Here is a 19,046-nt window from a genome sequence, read left to right on the forward strand (position 1 = left end):
TTCCGCAACGAGAACAAGTCACAGATTCAAAACACAGATTGAGCAGAGGCGGCGGGCGAGCCCTGCCCCGTGTTCGCAGCATCCCCAGCGCCGGGGGACCCCCAGCATCCCCGGCATCCCGGGACCCCAGCCTCCTCAGTATCCCCAGCATCCCGTCCCGGGACCGCAGGAGGCGGCTCTCCCCGCGCTGTCGGGACCGGGGCTGGGACAGAGCCCGGGGCGACGGAAACCTCCCCGGGACTAGAAATAACTTGTTGTGGAAAACTCTTTCGGGATAAATACGCCCAACGGCGCTGAAAATACCTTAAGACCCAAGCCTCGAGGTTTGCTCATTTCCCTTCGGATTTAGGTAATGGTTAAATATGGAAGGGGTGGGCGAGATGCCCCCCGGCTGCGGGCGCCCACCGAGGGGCGGCGGCCGGGGCTGCGGCGGTGCGGGAGCAGAGCAGGGAGCGGCCCCGGCCCGGCTCCCTCCGGCGAGGGGCGGCCGCTCCCCTGCGCTCACACCGCGGCCCCGGCTGGGTCCGGGCTCGGGCCCCGCCGGGGTTTCACACCGCTGCCGGCTCAGAAGGCGCCGGGCCGGGGCTCAGCCTCCCTCGGCCGGCGTCGTTCGCGGAGCGTTACCTCCCCCCGCCCCGAGGCGTTCACACTCCAGTTCGGTCGCTTCGTGCCCGTGAGGCCGCGTGGGGCGCAGGATTCGCTTCCCGACACCCACCGGAGCCAGCGGCCGCTCTGACCCGCAGCCCGAGCGCGGCCGAGACCGCGGGGAGTGGGGCTTCGGCGCCCCTCGGCCCTTCCCTTCGCCCTCCCGGCTCTGCGGGTTTCACCCTCCCGGGCCGCCTCGGTCTGTTGCTCTGAAAATTGACGCCCTGGGCTTTCAAAATAAACGCTGGGACCAGCAGAAACAACGGGATGGGAACAGTTCGGGGTTACCCCGCCTGCGCCCCTTCGCTGACTCGCTGCTGGCGGCTTCGTGCCCGGCGACCCTCCTCGCGCGGGTCGAAACGGTCACAAACTCCCCATTCGATCGCTTCAAACGGCGCTGCGGGACGGGACCCGCGGGTGGCTCCGGCTCGGCCACAGCCAAACCCCTGATGGTGTTTAGTTCCACGTTGCGGGCAGGTGCGAGGGCCGCGCCTTCTCCCCGGCCCCGCAGCGGGACGCGCCGCACCTCGGCGTTCGGCTTCGGGCCCCTCGCTACGGGAGAGACACCGAGGGGCCGGAGCGAGCCCAGAGCGGGGACGGGGCTGGGGAACAGGGGTTACGAGAGCGGCTGAGGGACCCGGGGCTGTTCAGCCTGGAGAAGAGGAGGCTGAGGGGAGCCCTCATGGCCGCCTGCAGCTCCTGAAAGGAGGGTGTGGGGAGGAGGGAGCTGGGCTCTGCTCCCGACGGACAGCGACGGGACGAGGGGGAACGGCCTCAAGTTGTGCCAGGGCAGGTTCAGATTGGATATCAGGACAAATCGCTTCACGGAAAGGGTTCTCGGGCCCTGGAACGGCTCCCAGGGCGGTGGTGGAGTCCCCATCCCCGGGGGGTTTAAAGGCCGGGCAGACGAGGTGCTCAGGGTTCAGCAGTGGACGGGGGCGGTGGGACTCGATGATCCCAAAGCTCTTTTCCAACCAAACGATCCTATGATAAGGAAACCGATCACCCGGCGCGGGCGGTGCACGCAGCGCATCCTCCTCTCCCGGGAGGGCGACGCTGCTCGGGCAGAGCGGGCGGGAGCGGCCCCGCCACCCGCAGACCAGCCCGAGCCCCCCCCGGGACCCGCCGCCCCGCAGGAGCCCCCGACCGGGGTAGCGCTGCCCCGGCCTTAGCGCTGCGCCGTTGCTGCCCCATTGCTGCCCCCTTGCTGCCCCCTTGCCCCCCCCATCGCCCCCCCATTGCCCCGCACCGCGAGTGCCCCGGCAGGGACCGGCGGCCGGGCTGACTCCTCTCCCACTCGCGGCGCTCGTTCGGTAACGCGTGAGCCTTTTTCATCCCGTACACTTCCATCGGGACACACTGAGAGCTGCGGGACATCACGAAGTGTTTCCCATCCCGGTGCGAAAAAGCCCCACAGCCAGCGGCCCTGACCTGGCAGAGGGGTGGGATTCGTGGGAAGGGGGGACGGCGCCCGGGGTGCGTTTCAGCAGAGCTGCCCCGATGCTTCCCCGCAGCGAGGAGTGAACAGAAATCTGTGTCGGTGCAGTGGAATGCGATGGTAACTGCGTGATCGCTACCTCCGAGCGACAGAAGAGGGGAGAGAGAAATAACAGGAGGGGGTTAAACTTGAGTGGGATTTTAAGCCGTGCTTAAAACTGAAGAGCTACTCAGTGTAATTGCCTGCACCGTTCGCAGCAGCTGCCCGAGGGCACCGTCAGAGCCAACAGGACACCGGTGGGGCACCAGAGGCACCGGGCCCGATGGCACCTTCGTGTTCGGAAGGGAGGAGACACCGTAACGGGAGGAAAGACTTGAAGAACAGGATCTGACAGGTGAGCTGCTTGGTACCTAGGGGCGGAGAAGCAATTTCTTGTGTGTGGAATTCAAGACTGGGAGAACACGGCGGAAGAGGGTGATTCTGTGGGGAACTTGTGAGCAATGGGTGAATTTCAAAGTGATAAAACCCGAGATCTCATTATACAGAACACTTCAACTATGAGAAGCTGCTAGAACTTGTAGCACTGTGCATCCTGTTGGGAAGCGTGTCTTTATTATAGTAACGGCTTGTAAATATATAATTATTTTTAGCACATCCTGATTATTGTTTATTTTTTTCCCCAGCATCTTGTCAGTACCTTCTTTGTGTTTCTCCCTGTGGCCTAGACACGTGCTGTAAATGTGTGAGACAGTAACCAGCGAGTTTTGATAGCAATGTTTTAGATTGCTGAGGAAACCAAAGCAGATCAGAAAGCAATGATCACTGTGAGCATGAACTGGAGCAGACGGTGACGGTGATGCTGATGGCTGTGGTGAAAAGAGGGATTCCAGCTTTGGGAAAGAGCAGCCTCAGAACTTACCCCACTGTGAACAGGAGAAGGTTGAATCGAGCAGAGACAGAACATAAACTGCAAAATGGCCTCAGGAACCACAGTTCTCATAGCGGGATGCTGGGCATTTTAGTCACTTAAGCAACAGAATACAGCTCTAAGAGTATGCCACACAGCTTCTGGGTTTCACAGTTGTGAAACGAGGTATTAATTCCTGGAAAGGGCGGCTGTTAAGCTGTTGTATCTCGGGGTTGTACCTCAGGCAATCAGTGTCTGTGCACACGTAGCCATACGTTTGTCAGCATGTCTTCTCTGCTCTGAGGCTGAAACTTCATGCTATACAGAGGTTATGCTGAAAGTCTATTTACTGTGTGCTTTTCATTCCACCACTCAGAATCTCTGGTTTGACGGGCTTCTGTGTAAATGTACTTCACTGACTTTCCTTGTATGTTGAGCTAGTTTGTAAAACAAACAAACAAAACCATCAGAGAACTAAAAAAAAAATCTTGCTGCAATTATACTTATCAAAATATTTGATAGAATGAAACTGAACTTCATTAAATCCAGAAATCGCTTAGCTGATACACAGTTAATCTGCCTCCGCGATGGCAGTTTCCACAGGCCATGCCAGGAACTGGATGGGCGTGGGGAACTTTGCAGCAAGACCAAAGGAAGTGGGGAGCTGCAGAAATCAGTCACATAGAATCTGTCACCCACCTGCTTTGGGATTTACCTTACTTTGCATCCAAGCAGGTAATGCTGCGGAGACCAGAATTACATCCAGGATGTGCTTCTTCCACACAGCCCTCCCCATGGTTCTTTGAACATTTGTTCTCTGCTGAGTTGTGCTGTTCCTTTCCGAGGACACAGCCAAGATAACAGTAAAAGAAAGGCTGAACGGGACCGGCAGATGCATTCAGCAATGTGCTTCCATGCTTGGGTACTCTGAAACAACTACTCTGCTGCTTGTGGGCAGCGAGATGGGTAACACATGTGCCGGCCATCAGTACTGACTGCTGTACGGATGCTTTTTCATTAAGAGAACAGCTACAAACATGGCTAGAAAAGAGGTCTTAAGGATTGTTTAATTACGTGATGGCAGTAATCACTGCCATTAAGAATATTGTGGACTAGAATGCATCTGTGAGGGCGAGTGAGTGTTCATATGACAGCAGTAAAATACCTGTTCTGTTTGAGACACTAGGGCTGTTCTGCAGATCTAAGTTTTCGGGAGAGCATGAAAGCAGCACGCTCAGTTCAGCTCTTACTGCTTTGGTAAGTCGCACCTCTTCAGCGACAGGACCAGGTGCTCATCTCCGAGGCAGTTCTGCCACACACAGCTATAGGAGCGCTGAACTTAAATATTTTCATTGCACTGACCATGCCTTCATTAGAACTGTAGACGTGGATAATTTTTCACCTCATTTGAACCACCACTCTTGCTCAGACCCAGCAAGTCACTAAGCAGTAACGAAGGGCGGTAGCTTAGAAGTCACTAAGCAGTAAATGCTGCAACCTTGTTAAATCATGAAAAATTTATTTTCATTACATATATATGAAGGTAAAAGATTTCAGTCAATAGTGTTTTGAACAAGCATTTCCAACATGAACCTGTTAGTGTAGCTAGGCTGAAATGCAAGGTAAAGTTAGTGTTTTGCCTTTATTTAGTAATTCATTTCTAGTGTGTATATACAGAATTCGTTCTCCCGTTAGAATACCAGAGGCAATAATATTGCAACATTTACATTCCTCATATAAAATGGTGTAATGTACATTTTCGGCTTGGTGTAGATATATAAATATGTACAAAATAAACATTATTGTAATTAATATATTCAGACCAGGTATTATTTAGCAACATCAAAAGCAGATGCACATAGATTTAAGTGAAAATGGTGAAAACCACCTTTATGACATTAGTGACCATTATTTGCGTATATGAAGTAATACAGATCAAGGCTTCTTTTTCAAGCCTTCCATGGGCATCCAGTAACTTTAGTAAAAACAAAAGTAATTGAGAAGCATAAGATAATTATACATATATAGGTGTAATGACCAGATGGTTTACTAGGGTCCATCTTGACCACAAATGGATAACAATGTAAAACATACACATTTTTTCAGAGCATAAAATATCGCACAAGAGCAATTTCTTCTGAGGAAAATATTTCCTGTGTTTGTGAACAGCAAAAATGGTTCTTCTGCATTAAAGAAATGACATATTTGCAGTTTCTAAACCAAGGAACATTCAGTAATACTGTCAGAACTGTCATCCATCAGCTTCTTCCAGCCTGTTTTATGGCAACGGCCTGTCGTTAACAGGATTTGGCAAAGAGAGAAGGCAGAGAGACAGTACGTATATGTGTTTATCACGGGCCAGGCCAGATCCAACAGTCACCTAAACCAGCTTTTGTCAGTTACCTGACAATTCCACCCTTAAAGGAAGATGAAAGTCTCCAATGCCAGTCACAGTGATAATCACACAGTAGTAGAGTAAGATTCCATTCTTCTCTGCTTGGAAACCCTCTGGTCTGAATTCTCAGTCTGAAGGGCTCTTTCCTCAGTATCGCTGTCACTGCTGTCTACGACGGTGTGATCCAGAGCCATCTGACCAGTCCTGCTGTGGAGATGAAAGGTCACCCCACTCTCCTGTATGGAGTTAGTTATAAAATCTTCATCAGAAGAATGAAATGATTCATCGTCTCCTGTGAAATGGTTGACAATGTGAATCCCATCAAAAGTGGGTTGGTCTGAGAAGCCTCTCTGGCCTTTTAGGCATTTGATCTGTTCAAAAAAGCAGAAGGTAACAGTTAATCAGAGCTAAAAGTCCAGCAGCAAAAAAAATATGCATTTCCAAGAAATGTCTCACTGAACTCTTCCTAGAGTACATTAAACACCAGACCGAGAAGTAGCACATTCAATGATCAGTTCGAAATTCAGCTGGAATCAGAAGAAAGTGACTTCTCGCCTCTGGCTGCCCAAGCAAGGGACCTGAAAAGAATGTCTTAAACAGTACTTGGAATTTCTCCAAAGCTCTCCTTCGCTCCTAAGTATTTCAATTTCAAGGCTTAATAATCAAGGGACCTAGAATCACAAATGTCAGATTCCTTCAGGCTATTTGCTGCATCTTTAACATTCCCATGAGAATGGTTTATAGGTAGTTTTCCAGAGTGGCCTATTTGTTTTGACAGCACATCTTACTTTTACAGGTCCGTTCTCTCCCTTATCACCTAACTTCTCACTGGAGAAAAGCCCTTCCACGGCCCCCAAAAAGCAGTGAATACTGTCACTGTCACACAGCAAAAAGCAGAGAACACGCTTAGCTGTCTACACTGCAGGATCGAGTGTCTCTGCCTCAGCTAGTTCAGACCCAGGGAGGCCTCAGATCAAGAAGTATGAGAGGAACATCTCTTTGTGTGGCATAAATGGATCAAAGTTTAAATTTTAAGAGAACATTAAACAAGACAAAAATTGTCAGAGCACGGGCAGATATGATAATGTTTTAATTAAAAACACACTGTGGAGTGATAAACTATTACAACCACACCTTCAAGCTGTGCAAAAGTAAAACCGAAAGCTCTGAAGTCTGGCAAGTCCCCTGTTAATTCAGTGAAAATAATGCCAACTCAGGGAAGCCACTCCTGAGGCTATGTTTTTAGAATTCCATTTTTTTCTAGCTTTTAGTAGCAAGTACATCGGGGCCAGTTTGACAGCCTGAAAGTAGAAAGATAAGAAATTCTGAGGATGCAGAAAACCATTAAAAATGCATTACAGAAACATTCCTAATGTCACTGTGGAAGCTTAAAGGGGAAGATGCACCAAGTGCTATTGTGCACTTTTCACAGTAACAGAGACCTGGAAAGTAGAAAGAAGAAAAACCCTGAAGAGCTGCTTTACACAAATCAATTTAAACATTCCAGAAATCTAACGCAATATTCACTTTAACAAAAAATGCCTGTAAGTCCTTGCTGTGGACACCAATGGAAGATTTTACTGCTCCATTTGAGGCAGAAGGAATGTCTGTACTTACCAGAAGTGGGCTTGTGAAAAAGACGAGAATAAAAAAGCGATTGAGAAAAGATCACAGGTGTTATAATCATGCTAGAAGCCATCAAATCTGACGCTACCAGCATGTAAAAGCTCCATCTTTTGATGTGTATGTAGACCTCTCTGTTAGGAACATGGGTATATGCTGCAGATCTAACCCTTGACTGTAACTACACATACTGATGTTAGTGGCTTGCACTTTCTTCACACACACATTGGCTGCAGTTCTCTCACGAGGAACTTGCTTGTGGAAAGGGAAACAAAACAAAAGCTTCCTCACTTGCATCACACAACCCATGATGTGAAATCAGCTTACACTGGATACTGGGTATTAGTAACATGTATCTGGGATAGATAATTTTTACTGGTTTATACATCTAGCTACAGAAAACCCAATACAGAGATTCTTGTGTTATTCAGAAATATTACCCCTAAAAATATCCCACAATATCATCAATCAGCTGCCACGTGAAGTTTACAAAACAGCTATCAAATTTAGTCAATAAGAAAATAAAACACAGAAAACCAAAATGAAACGCAACAATTTCTCTCCATCCTCAACCACAGGAAAAAGCTCCACTGTGCAAGTGAATAGAAATTTCCTATTAGAGTAAGAAATTATATGCTGTTAGGCCTGTGCAGTTCAGCCATGGGCTCATCAGCAACTGCAAACTTGATACTCGGTGGTAGTTGTCCAGAGTATTCAGAAAGCCAGGCCAATGATCTCAACTGTCTTCCTGAAGACTCCAGCACAAAGCCGTTAGATGAGTGTATTTAGGTAACATGGCAAAATCATGGCTTCACAGTTTTAGGCACAGCCTTTCCTAACAACGAGTAAGAGTCTGTGGAAAATGCTGTCAGTGAAAAAAATCATGAACTGACACAGCCCCTGCCAGTTCCTAAAGTGGGCCGGGGGAAAAAAGTGTGCTCTTGTAGTTCATTTAATGCAAGGATGCGATGTGTGACCTTTCAGAAACACTTCTTCTGCCCTGCAGCTCTCTGCTTGCCTACCCTTTTTCTCAAGCAGTCCTCACATCAAAGGGGAACCCGGCTGCCAGGAAGAAACGTGAACGAACTGTAGAGAACATACGTGACAAGTCTATTGATTGTAACAGTCCCAGAACTCCTGTCTGCTCAAGAAATGGCCGTCTCCGCCAGGTGCACGTGCAGGTTCAGTGGAGGGGCACCAAAACTGTTAAGGGGCAGGAGCTTAGCCTTAGGATAACAGAGAACTGGTTCTTTACTTGAAATGCACGGTGGGAGAAGAGACATGGATCACAGCACAACACACAGGGCTGTGTTTGAAAATGAAGGGAAAACAATTGCCACAGAGCTAGTCGAAAGCTACAACAGGTTCTGTCTGAGCTATACCCAGGATCTGTCACTTCTGTTCCCTTTGGTACCAAGAGCCAATATTGGTTAAACCCTTCCGGGTCTGGGTCTGGCCCTTCCTTTGTGTGAAGGGAACTAGACCTCAATCAGCCCAACGTGAACCTTGGCTGTTACTGCCTCCGTTTTGCAAGAATCTCAAATCTGATCGCATCTGTGAAAAAAATAGGTCTGGTAAACCCACATGTTTTGCTTTTAATTCTCAAATCCAGGTCGTACTGTCTAGATGACTGCAGCTTCAACCCAGTTTTCAGTACAGCACATTCACATGGTCTTCAGGACATTTCAAAGTGTTAACAATGTTGTGTGACAAAATGTATGTCATCATTATCCCTTTGAAACCCAGACGAATCAAGAACTGAATCTTAATAAAATTGTTTTAATTTATATACCTTCTGCCTAAAGAATTCAGCATTTTAAATACAAACTGTATGTCCCAATGGTCAACACACAAAGACCTTAACTTTTAGCAGGTATCAGTGTACTTCCACAAATTCAGAAGAGGTGAGAAAAGGCTAACAATCAGATCCTTGAACCTCAGAATAAACTTTCTTACCTGATGCTGACTGCCTCGTCAAGCCAGGCATGAAGGAAAGACAGTAAAGAGAAATTTAGAAGATTTAGTACAACTCAGAAGTTCTTCCATGTTAAATCACAGAATCAAAGAATAGTTTGAAGGGTGTTAGTCAGCTGCAAGCAAATTCTAGTTCTAACCCCTTTGTTTTTTAAATAGAGAACATTTTCAGGTGGGACTTGGTGAGAGAGAGTTCCACTTAAGCTCTGGAAGGCATTTTTAAATTATTTTTTTTTAAAGCTAGGAATTCAGTAGTGGAAAGAATTCAAACTAAAATGCTACCTTCTGCTCCCTTTGAAAGGCTCCAGCAACTAATTATTGACTTATACTCAATTCTGAAGTAGCAGAGCTTTAACAAAAGTTGCCAATATGTATTCAATATACTCATGGTAGGAGAAGCAAGCAATACTCAAGTGAGGTCAAAATATCACTGCCTCAGCTGAATAAAACTGGTTTTGGTAGAAGGCAGTGTGTTAAATTTTTATTTAAAGAATAAAGATACTGAATTCTCATTGCTTTTACTTATAGCAAGAGGAACCTAAAAATCAGAGTTCCCTCTTTATTTGTCTCCGCCTTAGTAATAGTAGGAAGTCTTAATAAGATTTCCTGCTTAAAAAAAAAACATGATTCAATATAAAACTAGATTGTTGCTGAAAGTACAATCTAACCACGTCTTGCTGCGAAGAAACGAGTCATAAGCACATCCAAATACCTGTCCTGTAATTCAGAAAAACGTTGTCAACTTGGCCACACAGAATCAGAGATGCAGGAGTCAAAATCTAATTGCAAGCTATTTAAAAATAGCTGTTATGATCTATTAAATTACAATAATATTTAACATTAATAAAAGCAATTTAATTTGGGTTCTTAAAAAATCCCAAGACTAATAGTGGGCAGCATCTAACAGGCTCTCTTATCGTAGCGAACAGCTGCGCTTTGCTGCTGCCCCTTGCTTCCACGTGAGGCATATGCTAGGACGCTATCACTTCTTTAAGAAAGCGTCTAGGAACTTCTTCTGGAAAAAGGTTTATCTCAGAAAATGAAGTAGTTACAGCATCTCAGACTGAATTAATGGAAAAGACATTGTTATTTGGGAGACAAACATCAGTCCAGACAAATGTTACATGCATTATGTACTACAATGCAGATGCATTTCTGCCCACGCACAGAGAGAATGAACAAGGCTCAGGCTTTTTCACACTGCATTTCCACTTCCATGAACACAAGCAACTCCTTAGACAGCGTAAGCTCTCTCAAGCCCGTTTTAACATACACGATTGTGCTTCCACAGCGAGCCACACTCATACTGAAACCATCACAACATGAACGCTGCACCAACAGAGACATCGTGAGCTAAACGAATAGTTGCAGTAACTAATATTAGCAATCTATCACCTAAACCAATCCTTGGCCAGTCTGATGGCTGACCAGCCACCATGCACATGGGGATTCTGAAGTTCTCCAGCAGAGCCGCCTTCCCTATATGAAGGGGTTGGCCAAGCACGAACTGTGACAAAACCGAATCAAGAGCAATTCAATGAAAGCTATTGTTTAGTGATCTTGGAGAAGTCCAAGATCTAAACCAAACTTCAGTATGGTTCGATACATCCTGCAATAAAGAGAGAGTTTAATGCAATCCCAAACAGACTTCCAAGACATTTTTCGTTCTGCTCAAGCAGGATGCAGTTTACCCACATGTATGGATCATACACAAAAGACAGAGGAGTCTTCTGAGAGATTCCCGACAACTGCTAAAGCTCTCAAGATCATGTATGAAACTGGTCAACAACACAGTGCACACAATACAACAACATGCTCTGTTTAGAATTCCCTAACACATCTACAAACAAATTTGAAAACAGTATGTTAAATTAGATGTGTGTTATCATTGTGACTGTATTAGGACAAAGCTCAGAGTTGTGGCTTTTATGTCAGCGTCAGTGAATTTCCTGTTTCACTTCAGTTAACATTAAGGTTTTTTTCTAAGCCCAAAGCTATAATTGCAGCCAGCACTAGGATTATTAATTTGTAAATGACAGCCATGAGCAGTGCCAGACAGGAGTCACTCTTAGAAATCATTGATGATTCCAGAACCCCAAACAGCCAGTGACTCCAGGAAGCCCCATGTACTCTGCTTGCTCCCGTTACTCGGTCACTGTTCCAGCTGAGGAAGAGGCCCTAGTACGTGAACTCCCTGTTAGAAAGGTCACCACTGAGAGGGACGGCATGGCTGCTCTTCCCTGGAATCCCTACAAAAAGCTGCAGATCTGGCTTCCCCCATCTCTAACTGAAGCCATTCTGGATTTTCCACTGCGATATCCACCTCTACGGGTTCACACACAGAATTAGAACACAGTTCACAGACCTCAAAAGGTATGAAAGGAATATGCCGAAAAAGAAAAAAGCAGGAGTGGAAATCTCAGTGAACAGTCTCTTCCTCTCACCGTGAGGCAGACATGGAGGAGATCTGCAACACAGATACCCTCAGCAGAGAAATTCAGGAAATAGGCTACATATTCTTCCCCCCCCCCCATAGTTGTCTTTTTTTCCTTTTTAATTTAAAATATTAAGATTAAAAATCTTCCAGAACAACTTTGAGTCTTAGATTTCCTAAATATGTCCCGCTTCAGCTTAAGACTCAACTACCTCATTTTTAAATTAATACACTCAAATAGGAAGTGTTTCTGTGGTGTTCTTCTGACTGCTCCTTTCCCCGAGATTTAATTTTGTGACAAAATGAAAAAAAAATCTCAGCAAATTAGCTAGATGATGTTGAAATCCAGTTGTTCGACTCATTCTAACAGGCTGCTGAAGGGTCATGGACATAAGGAAGAAAGTGAATACACTTAAAAATGTGTTTAAATAACTCTGGAAAACTATTCCAGGGAAGTTTTACCACAAAACTAACATGGACAAAAATACTTTTCCCTCTTGTAGTTCACCTAACTACAAATACTAAAGTCAGTCTGAAGGGTCTGGGGTGGGGGACTGATATCAGTTTGGGGTTCAGCAGAGTGGAATGACCATCATGTTGCTTTATGATCCTTCTTTGGCTTTGTCTTTCCCCAGCCCCTGACAGTGATGTCTGTAGGGCAGAACTCAAGATTCTAGTCAGTGTCATTTAATGAGTCAGGCTAGTTAACCAAAACCAAACTGAAATTGCCGCTTAAAAACAATCCAGTGCATTCGGTCTGTGACCTAAGAAAGCAGGAAATGTCTTGATCATGCTTACAAATAACAGGCAATGACAGCATTTCAAACTCCGTTTGCAAAATTGCTTCCTTTGCTTAGTAGCCAATAAATCACTATTAAACTTTCCATTTATCACAGAGCCTTATTTATTTGTTTTAAGCTAGTTCTGTCTTTGATATCCTTTAAATGTGGGTATTAATTTCCTTGTCTGAAAATTTCACCCTGCAGAAGTTTCAGTCCAATAAACAAACAGCCAGTTTTCAGGGAGCCTAGCCAGGAACGTTTGAGACGAAGCTGTGAGCCAGCCCCCGCGGGGTCCCCGCAGGAGAGCCAGGCTGCACTCCAGGCTGTCTGGGACCCATCCACCTTAGCACCTCTGGCCCTTCATTTGGGACAGAGTGCAGCCTGACTACAATGGGAAACCTGCCATGAACCCTGACAAGGGCTAAAGATTACAGAGTAGTGCAAGCTTAGTGGTTACTATAACACTGTATCTCTAAAAATTATAAATAGGTTCCTAAGGGAAATTAACTCTGCTTTGTATGGACAAGTTCTACGCTGTATTTACTTCCTGCTAGCATGACCCTATCTGCCCCCTGGACAATCTCATAATGCGCTTATCAAGATAAAAATTAATTGACAGAGTTTCTCGGAGCACTTGCTGGACTATGTAGCTCCTTATTTTTAAATGTAATAAAATGAATCTTTGAGAAAAGTTCATTTGATTTGTTCAGGTTTTTAGGACAAGCAGAAAGAAGCAGATAGAGAAAACAAATTTATCATTACTTTTGGTATGGCAGGAAGGTTCAAAAGCGGCTGATCTGCAACATAACCTCATTGTGGGAAAACTGCATCTGTCCTTACCCAGCTGTCTGCAGGGTCTCGTGTGTGGCTGAGTTCTTGATTTACACTACCTCGACACACACAACTGTCCCTGGAGCTCATGAATCAAATTCAATCCAATACGGTTGCAGTGCGATGCATCCACTTGTTACAGCAATTGCAGCAAAACTCCTTGGAAAGGGCCACAAGGGCAGCTGACTAGAAGTCAGCACAAGGATTGAACTCCAGGCTTGACGAGCCTGTTGTGCACCCAAACCGGAACAGCAGTGAACAGCAACCTCGTACATCTCCAGAGACCCCGGCTGCTTTTTTTCTGTTGTACCAAAATGGCTGCTAGTCTGAAAGGCAAAAACCCAAACAGTTTCTGCATCAAGATTTCTTTTTTTTGTCATCTCCAGTGGGATTAAAAGCTGCAGTTATGAGGTCCTATAACATTACAGGAATCATCTGCCCCGCTCATCCTTAGCTCCACGGAATCCACGCTCATGCATGTGATCAACTATTAAATTCTCCTGTTTGAGGAAAGAATTATCGTAGGTTTTGGAACCTGTACTTCTAAAAGGATGACCCAGAGCCACGCACTGGTGTACAACCCGGAGTACTTATGTCAGATGGACTTTGCTGATCAGATCACTAGACAGAGCTCAAACATCACGGTGTGTCAGAAACGAAAAGCAAAACAGTAGCAAGAAGTTTCCAAGACTGAGTCATTTCAGGCTTCTGTTTTTTTTTTTTAATAGCACCTCGATATTTGGCCTCTGTTTTAAAATGCCAGCTTCTGTAAGTCATACTTAGTCTCACAGTAATACAAAATCCCTAGAAGATGTCAGAAAGTTTAAATAAAATCTATGAAATAGTTTTAATGCATTGAAGGAAAGCTCATCTCCAGTTGTCCTGCAATTTGTTTCACATTGACTTGCATGTACTCTTAAATTTCCTCTGACTTAAGCTTTTATATAGAGTTTTTTCAACATTATCAGTTAAAGTGCTCTTGAACCAAAAGGAAATATGTTAAATGCATGTTGTATATCAGTTTTGCCGTAGACGAGTCTGCTGCATTGTAAACGTGACAAAGACTAAACCTAGCAGTGCTCAGCCAAAAAGGTTTCCAGTGAATCAGAACAGGAAACCAATAAAGCGATCAATGGGAGGTCATGACTTTTTGATCACTGCACTACATGGTTAAAGAATCTGGTTTTGATCTAGTGCTATGTGATCAAATTCAACTTTGAAGTTCTGTATCAAATATGCAACTGAAATTGCAGCAGCACTAAGGAAGCACTCAACTTTGATTTCTTTTGAAAAATACTAAGTTTTTGATAACTCTAATTTCAGACTTTATCTACTGAGGGAATTTTTCTGAGATCTGACAAGTTTGTTGTAGCGAGAGTGTTTGCGATTCCAAACAAAGTTCTAAGCTGGCTTAGCCCTGGGAAGTTCCCAGAAATAGCTAGTTGGTAGGTGGAAGGAAAGTTCCCAGAAATGCTTCCCACAAGGAGTTAATGGAAGTGTTTATTCGGAGTGAGGACACTGCAACAAAAATATTTTAAAACAGCAGCATGATCACACTGAATGTACTGCAATTACTATATCCAAGGAACCACCTAAATATCAATGTTCCTGCTACCTAGAGTGTGCATCTATAAATACAAGAGTTACTGAAACCTCAAGCCTTAACTAGAATGTACTGGCTGATACAGAGACTTGAAATGTACCATTCTGGGCAACAGTTACAGGAAATGATCATTTCGCACTTTTACTCTGTCCTTTTAAAGTAGGAGTTAAACTCAGCGTGTTTAAATGGACTAAGTAACATTTATTTTTGCCTCTGATTGCAGAAATTACTTCCATTTGTGCTGGCTGCCATTCTGAGTGATAGAAGAATTTTAGGAGAGGTTTCCACCACACTTCCACTGCTTGCCCCACTTATATTCAGATAAATTCATATAGCTGTATTACAAGCTAAGGCACGGTGCTCCTCTCCTGAGCTTGTTTCTCACACAGATGGCACCCCTAAATGGTTGCCAACACAAAATATTTTGCAAGAAACAACTACTCAGATGAATTCAAACCAGTAGAGCTTAACCTCTCCACTTTTCAATCCCCAGAATTTGATTTATAGGCAGGAACATAGGACAGACCCTGACATCGCTATAATTGGTACAGCAGACAGGTCACATGGCATTATTGCCATAATAACAAAATAATTTTTCTCCTTTATCTATAACCAGTTTATTTGCCTTGGCATCCAAACAGACGTTGAAGAGGGATTCATTATAGTTAAGCATAAATAAGTATCTTAAATTCTCATTCCACTATCAAGAACTAGCACACTGCTCAGCAAGACAGATCAGAGCTTTGACCCAGGATTCAGTCAGAAAAAGAAAAGGGAAATGTTTGTAGAGAGAATAATCACCAATCTTTATTTTATCACTGAACCTGATCTGTCAGTAGTGGCAGTGAAACAGTTAGGATTCATACCTGAAACTGCTGGCCTCATCAAAGCGAGGAAAGTCCTTACCTATTCCATTTGTGGACAGAATCCAGCACTGTCCTGGCTAATGTTTTTACATTTAGAGGGTTCCTCCACTCTTATGAGAGATGGAAGATATTTTATGGATGGTGTAGACATTACTCGATGCAAAGATGAGGATGAATTGGCCAAAGATCTATGCAATGGAGCACCATCATTATGGAACCAATCCTACCTTTTGGGAAGTGTAACACATCTGTGTTAATTACACTATGAACACTCATTCAAAATTAATTGAATCAAACCAATAGGTGTTCACAAACCATACAGGGACTCCATTGTACAGTAACACTTCTGCCTGTTGACTGCTTAGTTAAGCCAGACAGGGTCTTAAGCTCCCTGTTTTTATGAAAGGCAGGGTAACTACACTGGAGAAAGTTACCAGAAAATTAAGAAGCCCAATCTGTTCTTCTGTAACACTATTGGTATTGTCAAGCCAGTGTCATGTCTCTGGCTCTCAAGGATAAGCTGAACTAAGGGCGTAAAGCAATGCACTTTTCTGAAGCATACGGTATATATTTAACTACTCTGTGCAGACAGAGCTGCTGCGTTAGATTGGGTGTCTGCAAACCACATGACCTCACCCACACTATCTTATCACATCACAGGTTCCTCACACTGACCACAACCACTTAAATCAGACCCTGCCAGCACAGAGCCGCTGGAGCTCTGACACGTACTAGCAAACCAATTGCATTTTTAGCTGTCCAGCAGCCCTGCAAGAACTCTGCCTGTGGGGAGGGAAAAAATCTGATGGTCTCTTGTCCGACTGTGCTTGCAAGATACGGTAAAAGAAAAGCACATGATTTATTATGCTATAAACTTCACCACAAGTTGAAATGCTTGCTCTGTAAATCTGAGGGCTAACATATTTCCTTTCAGGGATAACATTTCTTATCGAGTCAGAAAACATTTATAGACAGCCACATATTTTGAAAGCATTTGTCTAGTAAAACAAACTATGAGAAGGTGTCAATAGGATTCCGGTCAGCACTGAGAAACAAGCGCTCTGCAAGAGATACTACAGCGCTTGTAGAGTGTGAAAACTGCCTGAAGTAAGTCCCACAGATCAGCCAGTTTTATGAAAGCCAGCAAGTAAAATGACAATTGCCAAGAGACAAACATACTCTGCCTGTACTACATGGAAAGCAAATAGTACACTCCTTCCAAAAGAAAGGGGGAAAACAAGTTGGCTGACCGAGTAGAAGAGCATTCCATCTACCAGTAAACTTTACAGGAAGCACCTAAGCATTGTTGGACTTGCTGTTCTCTCCTCAGTTCTGATGAGAGAAATGTTAGATGTGATTCATTTCTGTTTCCAAGATACCTAAATGTTGATAAATCCAATGCTTTCTGGTTCTCATTTGCTTGTATGGTCTGATCCACTGCTCGTCACCAACCTACATCTGTCTCAGAGAAGTTCAAGTTCCTCACAGACGTGTCCCCACTGCAGCCATGACTGCAATGCTGCAGAGGCACATCTGAACCCAGCAGCCAGACAGCAGCAGTCCAGGCACAGCAGGGTGAAGCTCGGTTGTTTGCTTCTGAACACAGTCTAGTGGGCTTCAGGTAACAGAACACTGGTTTTGGTAAGCACTGAATTTGGCTCAAAGGAAGCCCAGTAACAAAATTCACAGAGGAATTCACAGCAACGCTTCCTGCTGGTATCCCATCATCACCCAGGTGCCCAGGTGCTATTATTGTGAGAGGAACAGGAGTTCGGGACAGTGCTAGATGTGGCCAGCCCATCTTGTGACACTCCAGAGGGCCACAAGCAGCATCACAGTTTTGTGCTCATTGATGGCCGATGCATTTAGCTGCTGGTAAAGACATTTCCTTGTGTCCTCAGGAAAGGACTCGGACTAAACTGTGCTGGGGACCAGAGCTGCTCACTGGGCCTTAATGATCCAAGATATTTATTAGCTAGTAATAAAAAAAAAGGAGGAAGTAGTTTGGCAGCTTTTAAACACAGCTTACCTACCAGACAAGTTTATCGCGTTTAAGACCAAAGAAACTGTTGATGTGGTTTAAACTTTCCTCTTGTGCACTACAGTGCACTGAATTTTATTTAGGTGTTGTATGATGTGGCCTGTATAGGTGCTTTTTTAAATTCTTCACCCTGATGGCTATGGTTCACTTCCCCTTCTCCATTTTAGTTTCAGCAGTGAAAGCCTAGAAAGCTGGCCCGAGCTCCAAAGTGTATCCTTAATTCAGCCCTACTACCAATTACTCCTTTGGTCATAACTTATGCATTATTTATCCTCAAAGTAATTACTTAAAGTGTCTTAAATTATATTTACACAAGCAAAACATTTTAAAAGCACAGTATTTAATCTCCAACTTTTATATCTCTTTTCATTAAGCCAATCTTAAAATGTTAGCTCACCAGGAGCAAGATCAGACCATGAGATAACGCCTATATCAGAATCTTACTGACTGCATTAGGTTCTTAAAACATAATATCAGATCTGTTCCTAGATAAACTATACATACGTGGGAATTAAAAAAGTATTAAACTAGTGCTCACTGCTTTCTTGGGTAGCCATCAAGTTTTCAGATACTGAAAACAGGAAATACTATAAATAAAATCCCCCCCTTCCTGCATTGTCCATATATAAGAACTTCATCACCAGAACTGCATTAGAAGTGACAATTATAAAGCCTTTAAAAAACCTCATAAATTATTTTGGCAGATTAACAATGCTCTGGTCCTCTGTCTTCCTGTTCTTTCCCACCAACCATGCTGAAATACTGTTAATATGAGCAGTTTGCAGAGGGTTTCCAGCTGCTGGAACAACGGTGTCACACTAACATCAAGACTTCAGTTTTCATTCAAATACCAAACACACACACACAAGGTCTGCACATTAGAAAACAATCTCATCCTTGCTTCCTCTCATAATATTTCAGGCAATGTTTCGTTAAGAGTGTACCTTGTAGAGGAACAGCCAGGACAACACCAGCTCTGTACTGCATTTTGGACGTCGGTCAAAGGCAGATGCCTGGAAAAAACTAAGGACTGGCCAGTACGTAGTGGTGTTTTCCCAGAACGCTCTTCCCAAACTCCAGCAAGATGCCCATTTTTCAGTTATACAAACGACATCTGTGCATCTCCAGGGATTAGTTTTTCTTCTTCTCTGAATTTAGGCAGTTATATTTTCCAATTAACATCTATATTAGTACATGGAATGATTTGGGATCTAAAGGAATTCAATCTTTTAAATTCACAAAAAAACATATCCTCTAGTGCTTTTTTTTCAACACAGCTTTAGTTTCATTGAAAGATCCCAGTCCTTGCACTGGAAGAGAAGTGAACAAACACTCTATACCCATCTTCTACTTCATCCCATTTACAGTCGGAATATTTTATACACACACTTCCCCCTTCAAAATTTCTCAGATGAAAAAAACCCCAAACCAGTAATGTTTATCCAGGCACCAGGAGTAGGGGCACAGGAATGGGTGATCCTGCTCCTTAGGGTCACAAGCTGCACTG

At 44.4% G+C, this 19,046-nt stretch overlaps 1 protein-coding gene and 1 long non-coding RNA gene across 7 annotated transcripts in view; one reads left to right on the forward strand and one right to left on the reverse strand.

The window, feature by feature from the left end:
- The first annotated feature begins 3 nt into the window (after positions 1–3).
- Positions 4–4,380, forward strand: LOC128852843 (uncharacterized). The gene is made up of 3 exons (XR_008450920.1): positions 4–349; positions 2,341–2,477; positions 2,767–4,380. It is a non-coding gene; the product is annotated as an uncharacterized LOC128852843 (long non-coding RNA).
- Positions 4,381–4,567: 187 nt separating this feature from the next.
- The window catches only part of EVI5 (ecotropic viral integration site 5), a 69,574-nt gene continuing 55,095 nt past the window's right edge, over positions 4,568–19,046 (reverse strand). For 3 of the 6 annotated variants that reach the window (XM_054072512.1, XM_054072516.1, XM_054072513.1), the window contains one exon: positions 4,568–5,756. In XM_054072512.1, the coding sequence (XP_053928487.1) occupies positions 5,451–5,756 (306 nt within the window). In that variant the 3' untranslated portion in view covers positions 4,568–5,450. The remainder of the gene's footprint in view (positions 5,757–19,046) is intronic. The other 3 variants (XM_054072514.1, XM_054072511.1, XM_054072515.1) reach the window with 1 other exon arrangement.

Source organism: Cuculus canorus, chromosome 8 (genome assembly GCF_017976375.1).
Source record: "Cuculus canorus isolate bCucCan1 chromosome 8, bCucCan1.pri, whole genome shotgun sequence".
NCBI classification, from domain to species: domain Eukaryota; kingdom Metazoa; phylum Chordata; class Aves; order Cuculiformes; family Cuculidae; genus Cuculus; species Cuculus canorus.